Source organism: Calonectris borealis, chromosome 7, assembly GCF_964195595.1.
Source record: "Calonectris borealis chromosome 7, bCalBor7.hap1.2, whole genome shotgun sequence".
NCBI classification, from domain to species: domain Eukaryota; kingdom Metazoa; phylum Chordata; class Aves; order Procellariiformes; family Procellariidae; genus Calonectris; species Calonectris borealis.
Genome location: NC_134318.1, coordinates 15,663,322 through 15,684,920, shown reverse-complemented (window position 1 = coordinate 15,684,920; position 21,599 = coordinate 15,663,322). Strand labels below are relative to the sequence as shown.

General features: G+C 38.9%; 2 protein-coding genes across 2 annotated transcripts; both read left to right on the top strand.

Annotated features, from left to right (window-relative positions):
* Positions 1 to 2,933: 2,933 nt before the first annotated feature.
* LOC142084583 (pulmonary surfactant-associated protein A-like) lies at positions 2,934 to 5,880 on the top strand. The gene is made up of 4 exons (XM_075155432.1): positions 2,934 to 3,091; positions 3,709 to 3,774; positions 4,602 to 4,679; positions 5,427 to 5,880. The coding sequence occupies exons 1-4, from the start codon at positions 2,941 to 2,943 to the stop codon at positions 5,801 to 5,803; spliced, it is 672 nt and encodes a 223-aa protein (XP_075011533.1). The 5' UTR covers positions 2,934 to 2,940; the 3' UTR covers positions 5,804 to 5,880.
* A 6,983-nt stretch (positions 5,881 to 12,863) lies between these two features.
* LOC142084582 (pulmonary surfactant-associated protein A-like) lies at positions 12,864 to 17,078 on the top strand. The gene is made up of 5 exons (XM_075155431.1): positions 12,864 to 12,965; positions 13,919 to 13,996; positions 14,591 to 14,788; positions 15,432 to 15,509; positions 16,248 to 17,078. Exons 3-5 carry the CDS (start codon positions 14,641 to 14,643, stop codon positions 16,622 to 16,624), a joined length of 603 nt encoding a protein of 200 aa, XP_075011532.1. The 5' UTR covers positions 12,864 to 12,965; positions 13,919 to 13,996; positions 14,591 to 14,640; the 3' UTR covers positions 16,625 to 17,078.
* Positions 17,079 to 21,599: the final 4,521 nt, after the last annotated feature.

The window sequence follows — 21,599 nt, the reverse complement described above, 5'->3', positions numbered from 1 at the left end:
TGCTGTGGTTCATAAAACAAACCTCAGCTAGGATCAAACATAAGTGTCCTTACAGTAGAAGGCATCAGAACCAGAAAGAAGTTATTCACAAGATCCCAATCTTTCTTGCTGGAAAACTGGAGGACCAAAGCCTCCGGTTCTTTTTCACTTGAAAATGTTATCCATTTGAGGATTTTGTGCATGTATACAAATTTTTCCAGGATCCATCTCTGACCAAGTGAGGATCAGCTGTACTCTACATGCAAAAGAGACCAGATGCTCACAGAAACATTGAGTGTACACACGGCTAGAAAATGATATTAAGGTAAGGTAAGTACATCAGATACAGAGATGGGAAGCAAAGTTTAGAATTCTGATTATCAGGTCAGACTCTATCTGGAAGGTTATGTGCTTCCCTAATTAACAACAGCACCTTTCCTTCTACTAAAAGGCACTGGTGGTTATATGCCATTTTTGCTTTTTTAAAACAAGAAAAAATTGTTACGATATCACATAGAATCACGGAAAGTTTCTTTAAATTTTTATACATTTTGTATGTGTCTACTCTTATAGAAGAAAAAGAAATTTCTCAACTCTAAAAATTGTCTTAGTATTTGCATAACAAGTGTGTAAGCAGAACATTCGCGCCCTCATTATCCAGCCTCCACTTCAGCGGTGTCATTTAACAAACACGACACTATGTAAAGGGGACTTGTGCGAACTGCTCTTTCATTTCACTTTGAAGTAGAAGGGTAAGTTGAATTTCCTTTTAATAAATCACAAGGAACTTCAGCTAGAAGGCAAACCTGTTCCTTTTCATTTCCGTGGTCATATTTACATTTTAAAATTAAATTTTCCTTTGTTAGTATGTTTTTACTTTGCTTATATTAGCAATTTTAGTGGATGAGGAGATGCCTGAAGGACACCAGATTGTAATGACTGATGAAGGTCATTAAAAGTGGATTAAAACTGAAGAGCTGTTTTTTCTATTTTGCTATATAACTGATCAGGACTCTGACTCTGTATCATAATCCAATTATGAGCTGGATGCAGTAGTCCATTCAAATGCAATTCCCTGAATGATCAGCACCAGATGAAGAGTACCTGCTGTAATTGCATTTCCTTATCTCAGGGACATAAGTATTCCTAGCCACCTAAGGTAGGTTTCTGTTAGGGACTTTAATAATCTGCTCTCCGAGTCATCGGCCAGCATTCTCAGAGGTGTCTGCTAGCCTTCAATACAGTAAAGGCTAAACAACTTGAGACACTTCAGATTCAACACGCAAAACTCGACAGCACTTTTAATACATCATGTGTGTTCCCAGGAGGATTTGAAATTTCCACTCGTTAAAGTGGAAATTCTTGACCATGAGGAATAGATGCTGCTATTACTTAAACAGATTCTGTATGCAGCAAAATGCTGAAATTTATGAAATAATTGAATATTCTTAAATTCAAGGGTATGTCCCACTGAACTGATTTTGATGAGTCATTCCTCTAGAAAAAGAAGTGAACTTTGCCCTTAAAAATAGTTGGTATTGATGCAGATTTAGAATAATGTCAAAAACCTTCTACGATAGAGTCAGTCTGGAAGTGTAAACAATAATTCCTTTTTTTAAAAGCTCAGTCCAGTTTTAGTGTATCCATTTAATAAATGGTAATAATGATAAACTGATATTTTGATTCTGCTTGGCGTATATGCTTTGAAACAAATACCTTGTTTTAACTGATGAACCCAGGTGGTGTTAATCTTGCAGCATTCAAGCCAACAAAGATTTTATTCTCAACTTCAGGTGGAGCTGGATTTAGAACATATTATGTGTCAATTAAAACGATCTTGTCACTTCTGAATTTTTTTTAAGGGTGGAAGTTTTTAAGAGAGTGTAGTACATGATCCTCTCTAATTTGTACCAAAAGAAAAGTGAAGTCATGGCTATTAAGTTACATGTTTTGTATGAGAGTCAACCCATCAGGGTCATCTCATTTGAAAAGGATACCCATTCTGGCATCTTGAACCTTTCTTTCTCTCTCTTATTATTTTAACTGAATGATGCCAATAACTGGATATCTCCATGCTATAGTGTCTTAGAGTCCATCAATTCAGGTTTTATAACCGCACTGTTACCAGTGCTGCACACCTACTAGCTGCGTTGTAAACCCATGATCTATAGTTTCAGAGTGCTTTTTAGTCATGATATCCCAGCACTGAGATTATAACCCTACTTAATGTTATATCTGAAAGGATAAAATAAGACGAATAGGCCTATTGCCAACCAGCAAAAATGCATTTTCTACAAGACTAACTCTGACATTTTCAAGCTTGTGGAAATTTGTTCAAAACAAGATAGGAATGTCAATTGAGCTATAAAATTTTGCCCATGTGTAAAACACTCTAGCAGTCTGCTTATTTCAAATAAATGTGCTTAAATAGTACTGTGCTTAAAGAGACTGCTAACTAGCTCCAAATCATCACAATAACTGCTGTAGCAGATTGTGCCTTTCAGGTTGGTAGCGTATGCATCTATGTTTCATTGAGTGATTATAGCCCTTACAGACAACTAATGGCTTAAGCATGATCAGCTACATCTGAGCCCATCATTTCTCAAGGATTAGTCCAACAAATAGTCAGTGATAGGAAAAAGGATGATTTGTCTTCACTACTCCCAAATATGAGGCTGTCATTCTGTAATGAGCATACTGATTTGTATCAGTCTAGAAACTGTTTTGTGTGCTATGCAATGGTAGCAAAATAAATCTGGGAAATCTCTTATACCTAAACTATAGACTTTATCAAAACAAGGAAAGAATGTAAATTTCAAGAAGGGACAAATGGGGAAAAAAAAGAAAAGTCGTCTTCAATATATAACACTGTTATGTGGTATATAAGCCAACGCCTACATTTTCTTACAGAATCATTCCCTGATAAATATGTGGGTTTTCTTACAGCTGGCCTGAGCAATCATGTTGTCTTACTCCTCCTACGTGCTCACAGCAGTAGCTGCTTTGCTAATGACTTGCCATGCACTGCGTAAATGCCCAGGAATTCCTGGGCTACCTGGTGTCCCTGGACTGCCTGGAAGAGATGGTCTGAAAGGACAGCCACGTCTACCAGGTAAGTAAACTTGCCTTTTTTGCAACAAATCCTTGTCATGAAGGCTGCATGAATAAAAGCAGTTAACACAGAAGGACATGTGCCCTCAAGGAAGCTGCATTTAGCAGAGGAGGGAAAACTGAATGGAGGAAATGATGGGTTTAATTTTTTTTTTTCTAAAGGGTAAGTCTCCTCTCTCTTCTGGGAGAAGAGGGGAAACAAACAGGTTATCAATACTTAAAACATATAAATATAATCTATATATCTTTGTAGTGCTTTTCTGTTGACTTTCCAAAGGCAATTGCTTCTTTCACAGCAGAAGCTTTTTCTTTTTTTTTTTTTTTTTTTTAAGTATGAAGAAAATATTATTCCAGTATTTACAAGTGTAATTAAAAGGCTTCTGGCATATTTTTCTAGTATTCAAAGATGGTATGTGCAAAAGTAGTCTGGTAAGGAACACACTTTGCACTGTGTAATTTTCTTTTTATGTAGAAATGCTTTCTCCAGATCCATTACCAAGACTAAAGCACTATCAAAATTATTCATAGATGTAACACACTTCAGTTTAAGTTCTATTTCATCTTGAAGTTCCCAGAATATGCATCAACTGGAAAGAAAATTATGCTTCTCTTTTCCAGGTCTCATAGGACCCTCTGGAAGCCTGATGGGACCTCCTGGAAGAGATGGTCTTCCTTGGCTGCAAGGTGATAAAGGAGAAAAAAGGGGACGTTGGACCATCTTGTGAAAAAGGCTGACGTCCACCTAATGTTCTGTCACTCAAACGGACTCTCTTTATTGGGTCAAATATGTTGTTTTTTACTGACTGTGAAGTGCAGTAAGAAAGAGTTGCAGCTTGGAGAAAGGGAGATGCAGCAATATTTTGTGCTTCTACATTGCCATTTGTTTTAGTTGTGAATAATGGGAACACAATCATGGGGGCACACTAGTAACTTTGTTCTACATGTAGGACCTTTGTTACCCATGGAAATTTGTGTGAAAAAAGTATCTACCTTTAGCAAGCAATGCTGGATGGACTGTATTTCACACAATCTGTGCAGAAACCCTCCTATACCAGTGTTTATGGTTTCCATTAAAATAAGATCCCTCTGTAAAAGCACAAAGCAGATTAAAAAGAAAATGGCATGGTGCCATGGGAACTGTTCCCTCCCCAAAATCTCCCTTGTGCCTGTTCACTACCAATTATTAGAATGAAACAAATTCTCTTTGGCAAAGCCACTTTCACAGACATGACAAACATAAGGCTTCAACCTAAAAAAATTCATTTTCTTCTGTGCAGAGGGGAATTGTCAGCATTTCAGAGGGTTGGAGGTTTGTGTTTGTTTGCTTTAATATAGGTTAACAACAGTGTGAAAAAATGCTGGGAAAATATTTTTTTAATGCCAGATGATGTTAAAAAAATACATTGTGTGCTAGTTAGTTTTGGAAAATGATTAGTTTTATCCAAGCAATTGTTGCTATCAGCAGAGCCTAGTTTTGCTTGATTGTATAACTTTTATTTTTATCTGTGTAGGTCTACGTGATTCTCTGGACGCTGAACTCCACAATGTTTTAGTAAATTTGAAACACCGACTTTCCAGACTTGAAGGCGGTAATTTTTCCCATTTTTACTTTTTCAGCTCACAATCAGTTTTAAATGCAATAGGCAAAATTAATTATAGAATCATGACTTGCAGGAAAGAAATTGCACTTGAAAATGGTATTACAGCCCAAAACTCCATTTTCTCCTCCAAAGCAGGGAAGATCATGACTCATTTTCCCTGGAGAGGCAGATTTCTCTCAGGAACACTAATGTGCATTTATTCAAATTTAATTTATTAAAAAAAAAATTCCAACTCATGTTGCGCTTTCCACGTGGATTCATGGGAACTCCTCAACCTTGTACCACATTGCTAGCATTTTTATCTATCAGCAACCAGATTGTTAAAGGTGGTAAATTGTTTTGTACTGAGAAGGAATTCACAAAAACTATCATTTCTCTGTTTCACTTGCTCAAGTTTGAAGCAAATTGATCCTCTTCAGAGACTACACACAATATAATAGGGCTGACAGCGTATGCAGCAAATGGTAGTGGGGTATCTTGTCTTGGAGAAGACAATATCAGATGGTCACAAGCAGCATAACAATATACTTAGTGAACAACTAGCAAATTGGTAAAATTTTGAAGATCTTTATTCTTCTTCATCCTTTACTCTCATTCTTGCCCTCTATTCCCTCCTCTGTTCCTCTTACCACTTTTAATTTTCTCTTCATCTCTTGATTTCTCTTTCTTTGCTTTCTCATCAATATGCCATAGAAAATTAAAAAAGCTAACTAGTTTTTTCTTTTCATGTTTTAGTGCTTGCTTTGAATGGGAAAATAAGAGAAGTAGGAGAGAAAATACTTGCCAGCAATGGAAAGGAAGTTGATTTTGCATCTGCACTAGAATCCTGTGAAGAGGCTGGAGGAACTCTTGCAACTCCCATGAATGAGGAGGAGAATAAAGCTATTTTGGGTATTGTGAAACAGTATAACCGGTATGCTTACTTGGGCATAAAAGAGGGTGAGACTTCAGGTCAATTTAAGTGTATAAATGGCACACCTCTGAATTATACCAAGTGGCACCAATATGAGCCTAATGGCAAAGGGACAGAAAAATGTGTAGAGATGTACACTGATGGGAGCTGGAATGACAAAAAATGCAACCTGTATCGCCTCACAATCTGTGAATTTTAAAGAACGGCCTTTCAGCTATCTCAGAGTATGGAGACAATGAAATATCCTGTGTCTCAGGTTTATGCAATTTCTGCAATTACTGCAATTATTCCATGTCAGAAAATCTAAAATTAATCATATTATGGTATTTTTTATCCTTAAGAAAATGCCAAATGTGGTAGGTGATTAACTTGATTAAAATGTGCCTAATCTGATGTGTTTATCTCTTTTGGAGGGTTGGGAATAGCTCAGAATTCATTTTTCATGGTAGACTGCCTCTGTGCACTGTGCCTTTGTGAAGACTAGAGGAAAATTCCAAGGTTTGACTTGCGATATTGGAAAAGTCTGAAGTTATAATTGCACGTGGCTTCATAGTGCACCCATTTCCAAGTATTTAATAGTTTCTGCCTTAAGAGATGCACAGAGGTTGACTTCACTGGACCAATTATGGTCTCAGGTTTTGCACCTCTCTTTGAATTATAGGGCTTGTATTGTGTCACATTGAAGCATGCACCAATTCATTCGGCATCCATATTTGACTTTTGTTTTATAAAAATATTAACAGTATCAGTTACAATTAATTTTCTTAGTTTCAGAAGCTATTGTCTATAAAACACTAAGATGAACATTGCATTAGATCCATGTAGACATAGAAATATGTGTATAAAATACCAAAGATGCATTTTGTTGCTAAAGCATCGCATTCCCTCATAAAACTATGACCATTGCAGTGTTAGAAGGCCACCTGTCTTCTCCCAAACCACTGAACAACTACATACTATTTTAAGGGAGCAGGTAAGATTGGAAGTTCAATCAATTCAAACAAAATTCAAAGCTATTCCTCTGCTGATGTCATGCCAAGCAACCACACAGTCAGACCATGACTCAAATCCGCTAGGATCAAGAAGCATCTTTTCACAAAATATTTTCACTGCTACTCCATTTGGATAGCTGGTGAGCAGTGGGAGCTCAGTAAATTACCACAAGTGGGAACCACCTGAGGGAAAAAAAAGAAGCACTGGAGTTAAAATACATGCATAAACACTTCTACTTCATCTTCTCCTCCTCCCCCACATTTAGCTTTGTGCAGGGACCCCATAGGAACCTGGACTTGACTCTGGGCAGCATTGTCCCTTGTCCCTAGCCTGCATTGAGGAAGAGGTGGGATCTATTCACATGGTCATTTCAAGCTCTGTCAAGTAAGAAAGCTTTGGCATCTTCACATGCAGAAGATAAGGGGATACTTTTGGCAGCAGAGGATTCACATCCAGAATTGCATACAGCACTCCAGCTGATCTGAGAGTGGACAGGGACTTTCAAATGGGAAAAGTACACCCAGTACCATGTTGGATAGATTTTAAAGTGTGAACCTGCTTTACAAAATAGATTCCTTTGAGACCTATGACCATGATACCATTTTGGCCAAAAATTTCAAATGGGAAGGGAATAGATCATGCCATGACAAAAGTTCTGACTCTCAGGTTACTTTGAGAAAAGATGAGGTTAAATTAATACCTTTTAATTTTCCTTTTAATTTAGCTCTGACCAGCTGCACTAAATCTGCTGGAAAGAGTTGAAGGTTTACTTAAAACTACCTCTACCTCTTGCATTTTAATTATTAGTATTTTAATGAGTAAACCTTGTTAGCAATTTTTGAGTCTTTCAACCATACAGATTCTTTGTTAGAGCAAGATGATTACCTGGCATAAGAAGGCATCATGTTGCAGAAAGAGACCAAAAAAAAAAAATCACTCTACTAACATGATCTGAACCAAATTCACATATTCATTTATGTAGATCTCCAACTAGGTTTGGAGTATCCTATTCCTTTAGTTAATCAATGATTTATTTCCACCACATTTGTGTTTACGAAATGACTATACAAATCTCTTGTTAAAATCCTTAATGTGCAAAATCTTACAAATGGCTTAACACAATATATCACCTATCTCTAAACAGATTTAGACTTCAAGATATTTGGGTGCTTTTTATCCAGTTAAGAAAAAGAACATTATTTTTTCAGTCAAAAGCTAATTTTTATTACATCAATAAGCAAAGCATCTAGTCTAGGTCTCAGAGTCCAATTTCTTTCTGCTTAAGCCATTACTATTAGGAAAAAACCAAATCAAACACACACATGCTGCTTAAAAATAAAAACTCCTCAGATCCAGTCAAAGAACTGCTAGGCAGCACTTTCCCCTCTATGGTTCACACTGAGATCTGTAACAATTCAGGTAATTGAACTAAACTCCTCAGTTATTTTCATAAAATATCTCCACATAACACCATACTCAGCTATGCTCTAGCCTTCCCCTTATACCATTCTGAAGCAGCCCTCCTTGTTCTGTGTCCAAAGTCTTGACTATGCCTCCTATATAAAACTGAAGATAGCAAGGGGACATCTGCCAGTTTTCTGCCTTCTTTATAAAAAAACTAGTCCACGTTCTTTTGCATGGACTTTTATCTCCTAACTTTGGTGAACTTCAGAGAAAAAAAAATAAAGTCCAGTGTCAACCATCACATGTAGAAGAAATAAATAAAATTCCCTGATAAATATTCTACAGACAGGCTTGGAATGCATTTGTATCTCATGGGATTCATACGTGGTAATTAAAATCCTGGTGAAGGTACATACTCAGTAGAATGTTACTTGATTATTCTTTGCAGTTCCACAGAGGAACACAAAAGTATCCAGAAATCATTATTGTGTTCTTTTAGATGGTGCTTTTTTGTGTGTGTATAACCCTATCAGTTTAAATCCTCAAATGCTGTTTGAAACACTTATAACCATTTTAGTCTATTTTTTTGTGAAAGATCCAAATTCCGCATTTATGTATTAATGGAATTTTTTTTAAATGGACAGAGAGGTCAGGCACAAGAAGAAACAGAACAAATTGTTTCTCTGTTCTGTTATTATAGGCTAAATAATTTTGATAAAATCTTTCCTTAAAAATGCAATGAACAAAAATAATTCCTGGTACATAATGATCAGACTAGGAAAAATCCAGGTTAGTCTTTTTTTCTTAACTTATAATAATTTGCTACAGAAAAGCAATCTAACAGTAAGATTTTTAATTCAGAAAATAACTTATTCACTTCTCAAATTTTATAAAAACAGATTTTGAGAATTAAGATCTTAGTACAAGTTAAAAGGTCACAAAAATTCAGTCCCTTCTGAAGCAAATGGATTGCATATCACATAAGAGAAATTTCATACAATTGTTATTACAGTATATTTAACAGTGAGAGTTTTGTCTGGCCATAAAAATGATGGATATTGATTTCAGAGAGAATTCTCTCTGGTCTAGAGTGATACCGTCTTTTATAACTGTATAATTTAATTTGGTGTTTTAGCTTAGAAATACTATTAGCAATTTTGAGCACTCAATAACCTCTCCCTTGCTCCCATCAATCCCTACCACATGTAAAGAAATTGACCATAGATTACAGAAAATAAGCCTTTTTTTTGGCCACTTCCTGATTTTTGTAAAAAAATTATTTAAAAAAACCCCAAACCCTATGGTTCTTCGGAAAATTGAGTTCAAATTCAACCTTATGTGAACATAGTAATTGGATGTGACATAGGCTAGCAGGGCTACCTTATCTTGTATAAATTGTGACCAGTACCTCCTTTATTTATTTATTTTTAATTTTGAAGTCAAATTTAAAGAAGAATAATTATGTTATTCCTCTGTTCTTTTCCAGAGAAAAGAAGATATATGGTGGAAAAATACCAGTACTTGCTGCTGCAATATCCTAGCAATGATGCATTACAAAGTAGGGTAAAGGTTAGTCATACATTTTACGTTTATTTGCAGCTTTTCTTTAGAAGAAGAATAAGTGCAAACAGAGAAGAAATATTTGCCACCAGGAAATTTGTTAGCTGGTTTTGAAACCACACTGAAAAGTGATAGTAAGACTAATGGCCCTATTGCAACTTTTATGAACCAGAGGAAAACAATGTTCTTGGGAGTATTGTGTAGTGGTATAACAGACATATTTGTCTGAACCTCAAAGTGTGTCAGATTGCAAGTGATTTTCATTATCTGAAGTTGAAATGTACTGTTATAAAATCACATTAACCTACAGTTATACAAACATACCTGGGTTTAAAGCACAATCAATACAGGATGCTTGGAAATTAGAGTAGCACCTCTAAAAATGATAAGGGGACTTGGATTTGAGTTGAAGTCTCTGATCAGAAACCAGGATTTGGCAGAATTTGGCTCAACAGTGATAAGCCAAGTGAGATGCCAGGTGAAACCTGGAATGCAACTTTCACCCACCCCTGCCCTTGTGGCTCAGGAACCAAAGGGAACTGTACAGCAAGGGTACCTTAACCCTTGAGGAGGCTGAGTGGTGTGGTTGGCATGCTGGAGGGAAGGGATGCCATCCAGAGAGACACAGGCAAGCTTGAGAAGTGGGCCCATACAAACTTCATGAGGTTCAAAAAGTCCAAGTGCAGGGTCCTGCACCTGGGTTGGGGCAACCCCCCAGTATCAATACAGGCTGGGGGATGAAGGGATTGAGAGCAGCCCTGCTGAGAAGGACTTGGGGGTACTGGTGGATAAAAAGCTGGACATGACCTGGCAGTATGCGCTCGCAGCCCAGAAGGCCAACTGTATCCTGGGCTGCATCAAAAGAAGCATGGCCAGCAGGTCAAGGGAGGTGATTCTGCCCCTCTGTTCTACTCTAGTGAGACCCTACCTGCAGTACTGTGTCCAGCTCTGGAGCCCTCAGCACAAGAGAGACATGGACCTGTTGGAGCAGGTCCAGAGGAGGGCCACGAAAATGATCAGGGGGATGGAACACCTCTCCTATGAAGAAAGGCTGAGAGAATTGGGGTTGTTCAGCCTGGAGAAGAGAAGGCTCCAGGGAGACCTTACAGCAGCCTTCCAGTACCTGAAGGGAGCCTACAAGAAAGCTGGAGAGGGACTTTTTACAAGGGCATGGAGTGCTAGGACAAGGGGTAATGGCTTTAAACTGAAAGAGGGTAGATTCAGATTAGATATAAGGAAGAAATTTTTTAGAACAAGGGTGGTGAAACACTGGAACAGATTGCCTAGAGAGGTGGTAGATGCCTCATCCTTGGAAACATTCAAGGTCAAGTTTGGTGGGGCTCTAAGCAACCTGGTCTAGTTGAAGATGTCCCTGCCCATGGCAGGAGGGATTGGACTAGATGACCTTTAAAGGTCCCTTCCAACCCAAACTTTTCTATGATTCTATAATTATGATAGTAAAGACTGTAGTGAACAATTTAACCTTCTTCTGCAGATAATGGAGAAGAACTGCAGAATATATGGAAAAATAGTTTCATCTTGTTCATGAGTTTTTCCCTCTCTCGCATTAGAATGCTATGTTGCTATTAAGAACTATTGAAGACATGAGATAGTCTTACTTTCTATTTGTTATAAACACAAAAACCTCTATTTCTTTCTGTGTTGTTCAGCTGAGCTGCACCAAGTGACATATCAGAGACATCTAGTGACCTCCACTTGGTTGCTTCACACTTAACTTAAGTCAGTGGAGCAAGATGGCAGTAGCATTTATGAGCACTGATCACACCATCTACAGGTAAAATTAATTAAGACTTTCTGGTCTAAAATGCTGCTCATAACTTCAAAGAAAAAAGTCACATTGGAATTTGCCATCCCAGGTGTCCATATCTTGCTGAATTCTTTGCTTTCTGTTTTTAAAGCCCAGCAAAAATAGCCTCAGCCCTCCTCTGAGAAGGGGAGACAGTAGGTCCCACATGCTCTGTGCTCTTCCTGATATTCCCAGGCATAATGGAGCTGTTGGGGACAGTCTGACAATGATTTGAAAAAGAAAAGGAAATGCAGAAAGCACAGGATAAGGTGGTAGCAAGGTAGGATGGAAACAACAGCAGAACAGAACACAATCAATGTAAACAGAAAATATAAGTGGGGTTGGGGCCATTTAAATACAAACTGAGAGCATAAGAAAAGAATTTTCAAGGTTATCTGAGGTGTGACTAGCACTATGAGGGAAAAAAAACCCCAACTTTCAGGAGGTTAAGTATACAAAGGAAAGGCTAACAAGTAGACTCACACACACCCCTACATTCATAAACTGAAATTCAACTCTAGTGTCTGTATTTCTTGAAGCAGCTAAGAAAGCAGAGTTGACCAACTTTTGTCCTTAGCATGTTTTGCATTTACCTACCTACATGGTGCAACACTGAACCTACTCTCAGAATATCCTTCATTTGTTTCACGAGCACTGAAATTATAAAACCTCTTAATGATAGATGTGGAAACACAGAAGAAAAGTTGCCTCAATGCTCAAAAATTATTTGTCCTGTATCAGATCTGCATCCTTGAATCTTGCTGAGCTTCTATGATATGCAGCTCAAAGCAAGATCAGAAAATAGTTTACAAGTTATGATAGTTATATAGAATATTCTATTAAGGCAATCATAATAAACAAGTGTAGTAGAAATGTAAGTATTTTTAAATATCTATTTTAGCTTGCTCCATCTTATCAATATGCTGATGAAAGTCAAGAGAAGAAAAGTTTAGAATTTATTAAACCTACACCAGTTCTTCTCAGGAGGAGTCTATTGCACAAGAAAAGTTTAGGATTTATTAAATCTACATCAGTTCGTCTCAGGAGGAGTCTATTGCACAAGAAAGCTTCTGTCTTCCTCCAGGTTTCCCAGGCCATCAGTCAGCATGTGAAACCCGCTAACAGAGGCCAAGCCTCATCCTCTTCTCACACTTGCCTAGCCTGCCGTTTACTTCCAGAGGCAGTTGAAGTGCTAAAGTTGTTCTCACCACAGATGCAAAGGCCCGGGTTCTGCCAGTGACCTTTTCTAGGGCTCATCTGGACCCCAGGTAATGGCTTGGCTCATGTTCTCTGTAAGGTGTTTTTTTTTCCATAAAACAATTAGAAAACCTCAGCCAAAAAAAGGTTAAAAGTATTAAGCCAAACACTCAAAAGCTAAGCAACTTGAAATTTAACAAGATGCTTTAAACAAAGGTTACTTATGCAAATTTAAACAGCCCTCTTCTGTCAAGGTACATACAACTGGGTACTGCTTATTTATTTTTCACAGGACTTGTGCCTTTTCCAGGGCACTCGATAGACAATGCTGCAGGAATTAATCAGGCTTCTGTGGGCACAACACCAATGACAAAGGACTCTACATCAGTTGTTGAGGTAAGTATGAAGGTGCAGAGTGCCTGTGGAGGTGATCTAGACTTTCTTAGATCCAGTAGCATCTTAGACTAATATGGCTATTGTTACATTCCCTGTCTAATCTCCAAGCAGCTATTCCTCAGCTGACTCGGCTGTTAGCCCTGCTGCAACATCAGGACGCTGGCCTGACACCACAAGGGTGATGTGACTGCATCTATTTGTTTGAACTGGAGCACAGCCTGAAACTCCTTTCCTAAAAGTCTCATTAGATAGAAACAACTCTCAGCTGAGAATTACTTAAAAGTACATGGCAATGCATTTCCCTTTCAGCAATGCTCTGCATCTTGAGGCCTCTGTACTTACAGGACTGGTTTAGAGCAGCTTTTTCCTTCACTGAAAGGTCATTGTTCTATTGGCTAAAACTGTACTACTTACATAGTACTGTAAACTGTTATTATTTATGATACATAGGCTTCCCCTGGAGTATTATGTAGGTTATCTAAGTATGTGCTTCTGTGGCCGTTACCTCTACGTATGCTGCAGATGTACCATTTTTCAGCTTTGCTGCTACAATTATGAGATTCTATTTGTTATAAAACATCAGTAATTATCATTACAGTCTGTAATGAAAATGATGGTGGTGTTCCTGGTCCGTATTATATTTCAGGTGAACTCCTTGTTTTGGCTTATCTTCAGTGACATTTACAATTTAACATTTACACAGCTGTCCTGTGGAAATGTTAAGTATTTCAAATATGTATTGAGAAATTGCTTTGTTCTGCTCCAGGGTTGATTTTTTTTAAACGTGTGAAAGTGTTTCTACAAATCAAAAAAGTACCCTTAAATATTTTCCTCACATTTTAAGTGTATTTACCTCTTGAAGAAAACACCCCCTCTATCATTCAAGTTAAAGTTCATTAAATTTCTATTCACATGCAAATTCATATATTACATACTCTTTGTATCTCCTGTAGGTAGCAAGATGAATCTCAAGTTACACTCCCTATAAATTAGACCATTTAAAGAGTCTGTCTTAGTTCATATTGGAGCTGCTAGGTAAGTTGAACATCTTTAAATAGGTTTCTATTTAAATTATGTTGAATCTTCTTAAACTGTATCACAAACTTTTCATTTTAGATTTTTTTCTCTTTATGTCTCAACATTTTTATTAAAACTTTACCTACTTTTACAGAGGATATCACCTCAGGTGAAGATACTTTAAAAGATGGATGCCATAATGGAAGAATAAGCATTAACAATTGTTTCACTGTAAACCAATTGATAAAGACTGTGTCCCAGTTTAGCTTACCTAGCTTTCTCTTGCTAAAGCAGACGTGTCTGTTGCTCCCCTGTAAAATTAAGACTGAAACTATAGCTTTTCGCATGGGAAAAATGGCATATATCTGCTGTACAAAAAAAAAAAAAAAAGAGCTTTGAAGGGGATGTTTTTGTTTTTTGCTCTGTAGCTTCAACTTTTAAGTACACTAACAGACTGAATCTTTTGGAAGAAGTTTTTAATTATTTGATGTAGTTGCAAAGTTAGGTTATTACAATGACATTCATGTCACTGAGGGCAAAGCTTATGGTACTAAAACTTCAAGACCCAGACAGCAAAATTCTGAAACATTGCCTTTTTTTTTTTAAACACAGGACTCTACACTGGAGAGTAAAACAGTCTGGTTTACATTTGGCTTTAAATAATGCTGTCTCCACAGCTGTTCCACAAAATCTTAGGAGTGGCTTTTTTCCTGCTCCCATGCTGTGCTCAAGGTAAACCAGCAGGAATTCCTCCACTGCGCGGTTTTGCGCACTCGCCTGAAGATGGGATAGATGAAGGCTTTATACCAGGTACCTGCAATTACCATCTCCATTTTTATCTAGATGTACTGTTGTGTTCCATTGTTATGCTTTGTAAACTCAGTGCTATGCTGTATAATCTGATGTGGGTTCTACTTGATAGAAAATAAACAGATCTTTATTAATTCCTTGTATGAAGCAAGATGCTTAAATCTCTCCTACTTAATGATGCAATGGTTCAATTCACAGCGAAAAGAATATCATTTTCCATAACGCAGGGCACAAGAAACTTGTTGCTAGGTGTTAGGTTGGAGCTGCAAGTGCTTGAACAGCCTGAAGGATTCTGTCAGCAATCCCTAGACGCAGTTAAAAATCAACTAAATCTACTGCACGAGTGCCAGGGTTTTGCCTGGACTGGCTTCATCACTTATAGAGTGAAGACTAACTTGGTTTGCTAACTCAAGTTTTCCATAAACATCACTGCTTTGCAGGTAGATTCCAGGAATGTATTCCCTATCCTTACAAAGATCAATGTATGAAAAGATCCCCTATTTAAAACACAGCAGTAAACTAAAACAGGTCAAACAAATATGTTGAAAGTTCATATTAATTTCACATGATTACCTCTGCTTTATCTTGAAAGCCAAGATTCAAACCGTAACGCAAAGTGCATAATATCTGGTTTTGTTCATAGGTTTCCTACCGCTGGTTGAAAGTGAAACGGAAGATGTTATCCGTCAGTTAGAATATCAGATTTCCAGACTTGAAGGAGGTAATTTATCTGCCTTTACTTTCTGCTGTAGCTGAATTAGCAAGCATAAACAAGATGAGCAACAAAATGGCTTCTTAGGAAAAAAGCAGAATTTTCTGTGGTTTTATTGCATTCCATTTATATTTTGTTCACTGGTAGATAAGAGAGTGATAACTCAAACTGGGGAGAGGGGGCAGAGATTAGTTTTTCATAACTAGTGGGAGACATGTAGGTAACAGCTCTGAAATATGGGTGCAAGCAAGTCAAATTTCTCAGATTAAAATCCCTGCCTATGCAGAAATGCTTCACGGGCACCTCATGCTCCTAACAGACAAATAAACTGAACACTAAAAACATACCAAAACAATCACAGCTAGATACGTCTAAGATCCTACTCACTCAAGGGCTGATATATACCCTTATAGGCTGCAAACCATCTCAGAGAGCTTATACAGAGTACAGAGACTCAAATTCCTTATTTCCTTCCCTCCTTCTCCAACCTCTTCCATGCTTCTCCTATTTCATTGTCTGTATATCTATGTTTCTTCCTTTCCCCCCCCTCCTCATCTTTTTAGATTTCTTTTTGGAAGCGGTCTTTTTTTCTTTTCTTCTTTTATCTTTGGTTTCAAGTTTTCCCCTCCTTTACTTTTCCTAGGTTTAATCTAAAGTTATGGAGGAAAATAGTGGGAATTACAATTGGCAGCAAAGTGACCACAAAACAATGCATAAAAATTTAACAGCTTTCACCTTATCTTGCAGTCCTCCGCTTGGAAAAGATGATAACAGCATCTGGAGGAAAAATATTTGCTACCAATGGGAAAAAAGCTGGTTTCCATACTGCACTGAAAAAATGCAAAGAGGCTGGAGGGTCTATTGCCACTCCAAGGAACCCAGGCGAGAATGATGCCATTCTGTACTTTGTGAAAAATTTTAATACTTACGCCTACCTGGGGATAAAGGAATCTCTAATTCCAAGCAAATTCCAGTTCCTGGATGGCACGCAACTGAACTATACTAACTGGCATTTAAATGAACCTTCTGGCAAAGGGGAAGAGGAATGTGTGGAGATGTACACTGATGGCACTTGGAATGACAAAAAGTGCAACCAGAATCACCTTATTGTCTGTCAGTTTTAGTGCTTCCCCCTGCTGCTGTCTGGAAGGCTCCCTGGAACATGATTTCCTATCCCTTGTCTCTTCATTTGTAGCTAGTGAACTCAGATAATGCAGCAGGAAAAATAAAAGTCACTTCCCCAGCCTGATTTGTCTTTTAAAAAAATGCCAGCCATAAAGAGGAAATTACTTATAACGAGAGCAGTGGCCATTTTGTCTGTTCTGTTATTCATTGCCCACTGAGTTTCTTGATAGGACTGCCTATAGGTTCCTACTGCTCTGTTAACCTGCTGACTTATTACAACAAAAGCAAAGAGCAGATTTCTTGGGCACATACCTAAAGTGACTTGAGGCCACAAGATCTTCCAGCACCCCTTTATCCATGGACCTCTAAGTTGTGTGTATTTTGATCCTTTCTACAAGTTTCCCTTACCAAACCTACCCATACAGACACTCCTGCTACTGTGGTGGTGCAGTCCCCCCCGCTCTTTTCCTCTGGGCTACGCTACGATCTCAGAACCTTCTGTTAAGCTTTAGCCATTGTGTATGAGTGGGGCAGTTAAGCATCCCTTGGCCGTACCAAGCGCTCTTGCATGGCTAAGGTGGGGAACGACACTGATCATACCGGAGACACTAGCTACATGATCAAGGTAGGGAACAGAAACAAGAGATAATTCGTCATCTCTGACGGCTCTGAAGCTCTCCCTACCTGGATCATAGCTCAAGGGGAACAATACCATTGTTACCGTGAAACAATACCATAATTACTACCCTGGACCACCTCGGATAGTAGCCAAAATGGAAATTCACTGATGACTAAAGCCAATCATCTTGCAAACCTATAAACAGCGGTACCAAGTGAGACCCTTTGAGCTCTCCTGGACCGCAGCGGGCTGCATCCAGAACCTCCCTCTGAGTGGGACACTTCTCAGGGTCCGCAAACTCGAATTTGCAATACTCGGAGGATCACCGGGATTTGGCCTGAAACACTCCTCGGGGCTCAACCCTTCGCCCGTTGGGAAATGCCAAAGCATTTAACATGAGTATTTCACAGGACTCAAGGGGAATTTTTAACAGGTATACCTTTATAAATTTAGCTAGCTTTAGGCCTTTCATTTAGCTTTGGTACCATATTCATATGCATATATATACATATTGATTGATCTAGATCTTTTTGCACGCTTATCTGTATAGTTAGTAACAAGTATAATCTGTAGCTAAGTTGTTTTAGTATTTGTAGTAACTTGACTAATTCTTTGCATAGCTGCCAAATTCATTAATGCTTAAGTATTGTTGGACTCTTAAGTTGCTGCTAAACACCCTTAACTCCTTAGTCATAAACCGTTGCCCAGGTCTGAGACTAAGGGTAGATCCAGCTGCACCAAGGCTCCTCTCTGAGAAGGAGTTTAGAAAGCAAGAGGGGGTCTACTCTAAACCTCGTGACTCAACGGGGGGGGGTTCTTATCCCTTTTTGTATTAGACAAAAAACATTGTCCAAGTCTGAGACTAAGATTGGGTCCAGTCGGATCTTCTCTGAACCTCATGACTCAGCAGGAGGGTCCCCCTTACCCTTTTATCCTCAATCTCTGTACAAATCATTCCAACACAATTCTGATATGATTTTCCCCTGTGTATACTTAATCCATGTAATAAGTAATAGAGTGAACCTTGCCATCAAATTCTGTTAAGTCACATTTCTATAAATTTCTATTAAAATCACCCTTTGCCAATAACTTTGCCAGTGATTTTTTCCGCGGCCTTAAACCACTCATTTGTGACAGCTACCACTGCTGTTGCTCAGCCTGCATTTCTCTGGCCATCTTCACCCGTACCAGATCCCCTAAAAGAAGAAATAAGCAGTGCTGCTAGGGTGATGCAGAGCTATGAGCACAAGGAGGACTCACCTACCTTGCATTTCCCATGGGAAAGCTTTACTCAGGAGGTCTTTAACCTTTGTATACCTGAAAAGTGGTGGCCAGAAGTCACCTGCCTTGAGCTCCTCCAGCAACTCCTAATCTCTTTCCTGACTCAAAATGGTAGCAGCACAAGAAGGCCAAGGTCCCACGCCACGTGAGATGTGTGTGGAAGAAAACATGCAAGAGCTGAGATGTTACAGTGCCCATGTGGTTTGGGGAGATCAGTAAAGTCAATTTTTAGGTCAGTTTTTTTGAGCTAGAGAGATTCAGATACAGCTAATTTGTGGGCACCATAGAGCTGCTTGGCAAAACATGGTTGGGATTTCTATGGGGCTAAGCTTGGTGGATGCCTATGTTTCTGAAGCAGCCTATATTCTGTGCTCATTCCAGAAGCTGCTCAGAGCCTGTGCCCTCAAGCTAAAGGATTGTTTAAGACAAAGCTTTCTGAACAACTTTGTTACTGGGGTCCAGTCACCTACTGAAGTTGAGTATTCCCAAGATTAGGTGCACAGTTGTGCAGTGCAAGAGGCACATCCAGAGATGTCTCTGATTTTTTTCCTTCCTCTAGGGCAGCTGAAGTCAACATAGCTTAGACAATGAAGGCTCTGCATAAGCTCCGTGATGTGGTGCAAAGGTTGGTTGCACATCCAGGCATGCTGCCATATACACCAAGGCAAATGCCTGGCTCTCAGTAACACTTACTCACATGAACTTTGTTAGTTCCAGCCTGGTCATGGAGAGCTGAGCAAGGAAACATCCAGCTCTAGAGCCAGACCAGCTCCTCTCACCCTCTGTGCAACAGGGAGACAGAACAGACAAACTATGAAGGTAATTGGGGAGGGAAGGCATGCTCACCGCTGGTGTGAATGCAGGGGCCAGCTAAGGGGCTGCGTGGAGCCCCATAGCTGTGCACATCGCTGTAATTCCAGAGCAGCAACTGGCCATGCACGACATTCCTGAGCTGGCTTAAATTCAATTGCTCAAATATTTTGAGTACACGTTCTCACCACCTGCTCTATGACAAGGCATGGATCTTCCTGGCCTCTGTTCAACCCTCTGCTCGATGTCACGGCCTGTGAATCATTCTTGCTATTATTCTCTGCAAACTAAGCAATTTATCTTACAGGTATTTACTTAGGATGATTAATGCAATGGAGCTAACATCAAACCAAGACACCTTTCTGCTTGAACAATTTGGTGTCTGCAGGTGGTCTACCTCCACAGATTACTTAATTATTCACTCCAGCAATATTAAAATCCTTCATCACAATAATGCATGCTAAATAGGACCATGTTTCCCTATTCCAGGAGCCATAAAGTTATCCCAACATATGCAAAGAGAAAAGCTTTGTGAGCAAAGCCTCAGTTTATCCAATGCATCTGTTTAGCACGTAAGGAGATCTACAAGCTGTTAACTAATGCCCTATTTCTGGACAACATAGCCAAAATAGAAACTACTGAATCCTATATCATGCAAGGTCTAGGTAGACTGTTATGTTGCTATAGTAACCCAGTTGAAACAGGTATGTAGAGGGGAAATGAGGACTCAGGAGTCCATAGGCACTGTTTCACTTTGAAACTCTGTTCTTACTCTTACTCACAAATATTTTACAGCTCACCAGTATCTGCCTGCACCCATGAGCTCACCCGCCCACAGTCTTCAGCCTTGCGTGACTTCTGTTGTGAAACTAACCCTGCCACGAGCACAAGGAAACAGAACACAGGCATCGCCTCATACAGTAGTTTTCCACTCGTCGTATTCCAATAAAGTTTAGGAAGTTTGCAATGATTAACATCAGCCTGAGAATGAAGTTGGACCCCCCAAACATTTAAAGCCATGGTAAGTTTTGTATTTTATCCTGCTTATCTCCAGGTGGCTGCCTTCAGTGTCAGCCTAATGAATATGTGCCACAGCAGAAATGTTCCCCCCCACCCCGTGTTTGGGCATTTTCCCCTGTGGACTCCCAGGGAAGAGGGTAAAGGACTTAACATGTTACTCCTCCACAGCTACAGATACTAGCCCTGTTCAGACACTCTAGCTACTTGTGGTACTAGATGAGGACATAAAACCTCAAACAAAGCAAATATTTCTCACCTTGCCTGAAATTGCTCCCTCCAGCAACCCTGCTGACAGCAGGCAGGTCTGGAAACAGCAGACTTAGCCTGAAAAGCAGATTGGTTTAGCACTTGGGCACCTAATTTATTTCCTAAATCTGCATGAGAGGGCAGCACAGCATCATCTGTTTTGTAGAAAGACAGGAGGAATCCCCAAGACTGGCAACTGTTTACTTCAAAGTTATTTTCTGAAACATTTATGAACTTCTTATAAAAGCCTAATCCACCCTATCCTAACATTAAATACTAGCTGTGCCTTATAAGATTGCCACCATTCACCATGTATGTACCAGTACTTTTGCGGGTACCAGACCACCCGGCTTGCTGACAAGCCAAACTGCCTGATGTTCAATATTCAGCCAATGGAGAGCGCCACTTCCAAAAACGATAGTAATGACACCACCACCAGGATTCAGATTAAAATCCTGTTAATCTTACAAGCTAGTGAAAAACAGAATAAGCAGAAAAGGAACGAACTTAAAAAGGAACTTAAAAAGGAACTTAAAAAGGAACTTAAAAAGGAACTTAAAAAGGAACTTAAAAAGGAACTTAAAAAGGAACTTAAAAAGGAACTTAAAAAGGAACTTAAAAAGGAACTTAAAAAGGAACTTGGTTTTGGCAAGATCAATGAAATAGTGTCAAATATCAAGAGAGATGGAAGTCACATGTCAGTTTGGGGGGAAAAGTGTTACTGATTCTGCTTTGTACAATGGAAAACAAATTTTTTTCCCCCAAAGTGTCCAGAAAATTGTTTTTGATTCTATAAAAATTATCCATCACAAAAATGATTCTTAAAAGCTGTTATTTTCTGTAAAAATATCCTAGTTCACATCTTCTGTGTTTTGCAAGAGTTTAAAAAACCCTCCTGTCAGTTGGGTGACTTTGATATCTCAAGGGACATGCTTGAAGTCTGAACTTTGGTTTCCATAGGTGCAAACATGCGCCCCTTTGGATAGCTCCATTGCAAG

Coding starts and splice junctions, on each gene's coding strand:
- LOC142084583 (XM_075155432.1), top strand. CDS start 2,941: ATGTTGTCTTACTCCTCCTACGTGCTCACAGCAGTAGCTGCTTTGCTA. Junction 3,775..4,601: donor TGGTCTTCCTTGGCTGCAAG/GTGATAAAGGAG, acceptor TTATCTGTGTAG/GTCTACGTGATTCTCTGGAC. Junction 4,680..5,426: donor ACTTTCCAGACTTGAAGGCG/GTAATTTTTCCC, acceptor TTCATGTTTTAG/TGCTTGCTTTGAATGGGAAA.
- LOC142084582 (XM_075155431.1), top strand. CDS start 14,641: ATGCTGTCTCCACAGCTGTTCCACAAAATCTTAGGAGTGGCTTTTTTC. Junction 14,789..15,431: donor AGATGAAGGCTTTATACCAG/GTACCTGCAATT, acceptor TTTTGTTCATAG/GTTTCCTACCGCTGGTTGAA. Junction 15,510..16,247: donor GATTTCCAGACTTGAAGGAG/GTAATTTATCTG, acceptor CTTATCTTGCAG/TCCTCCGCTTGGAAAAGATG.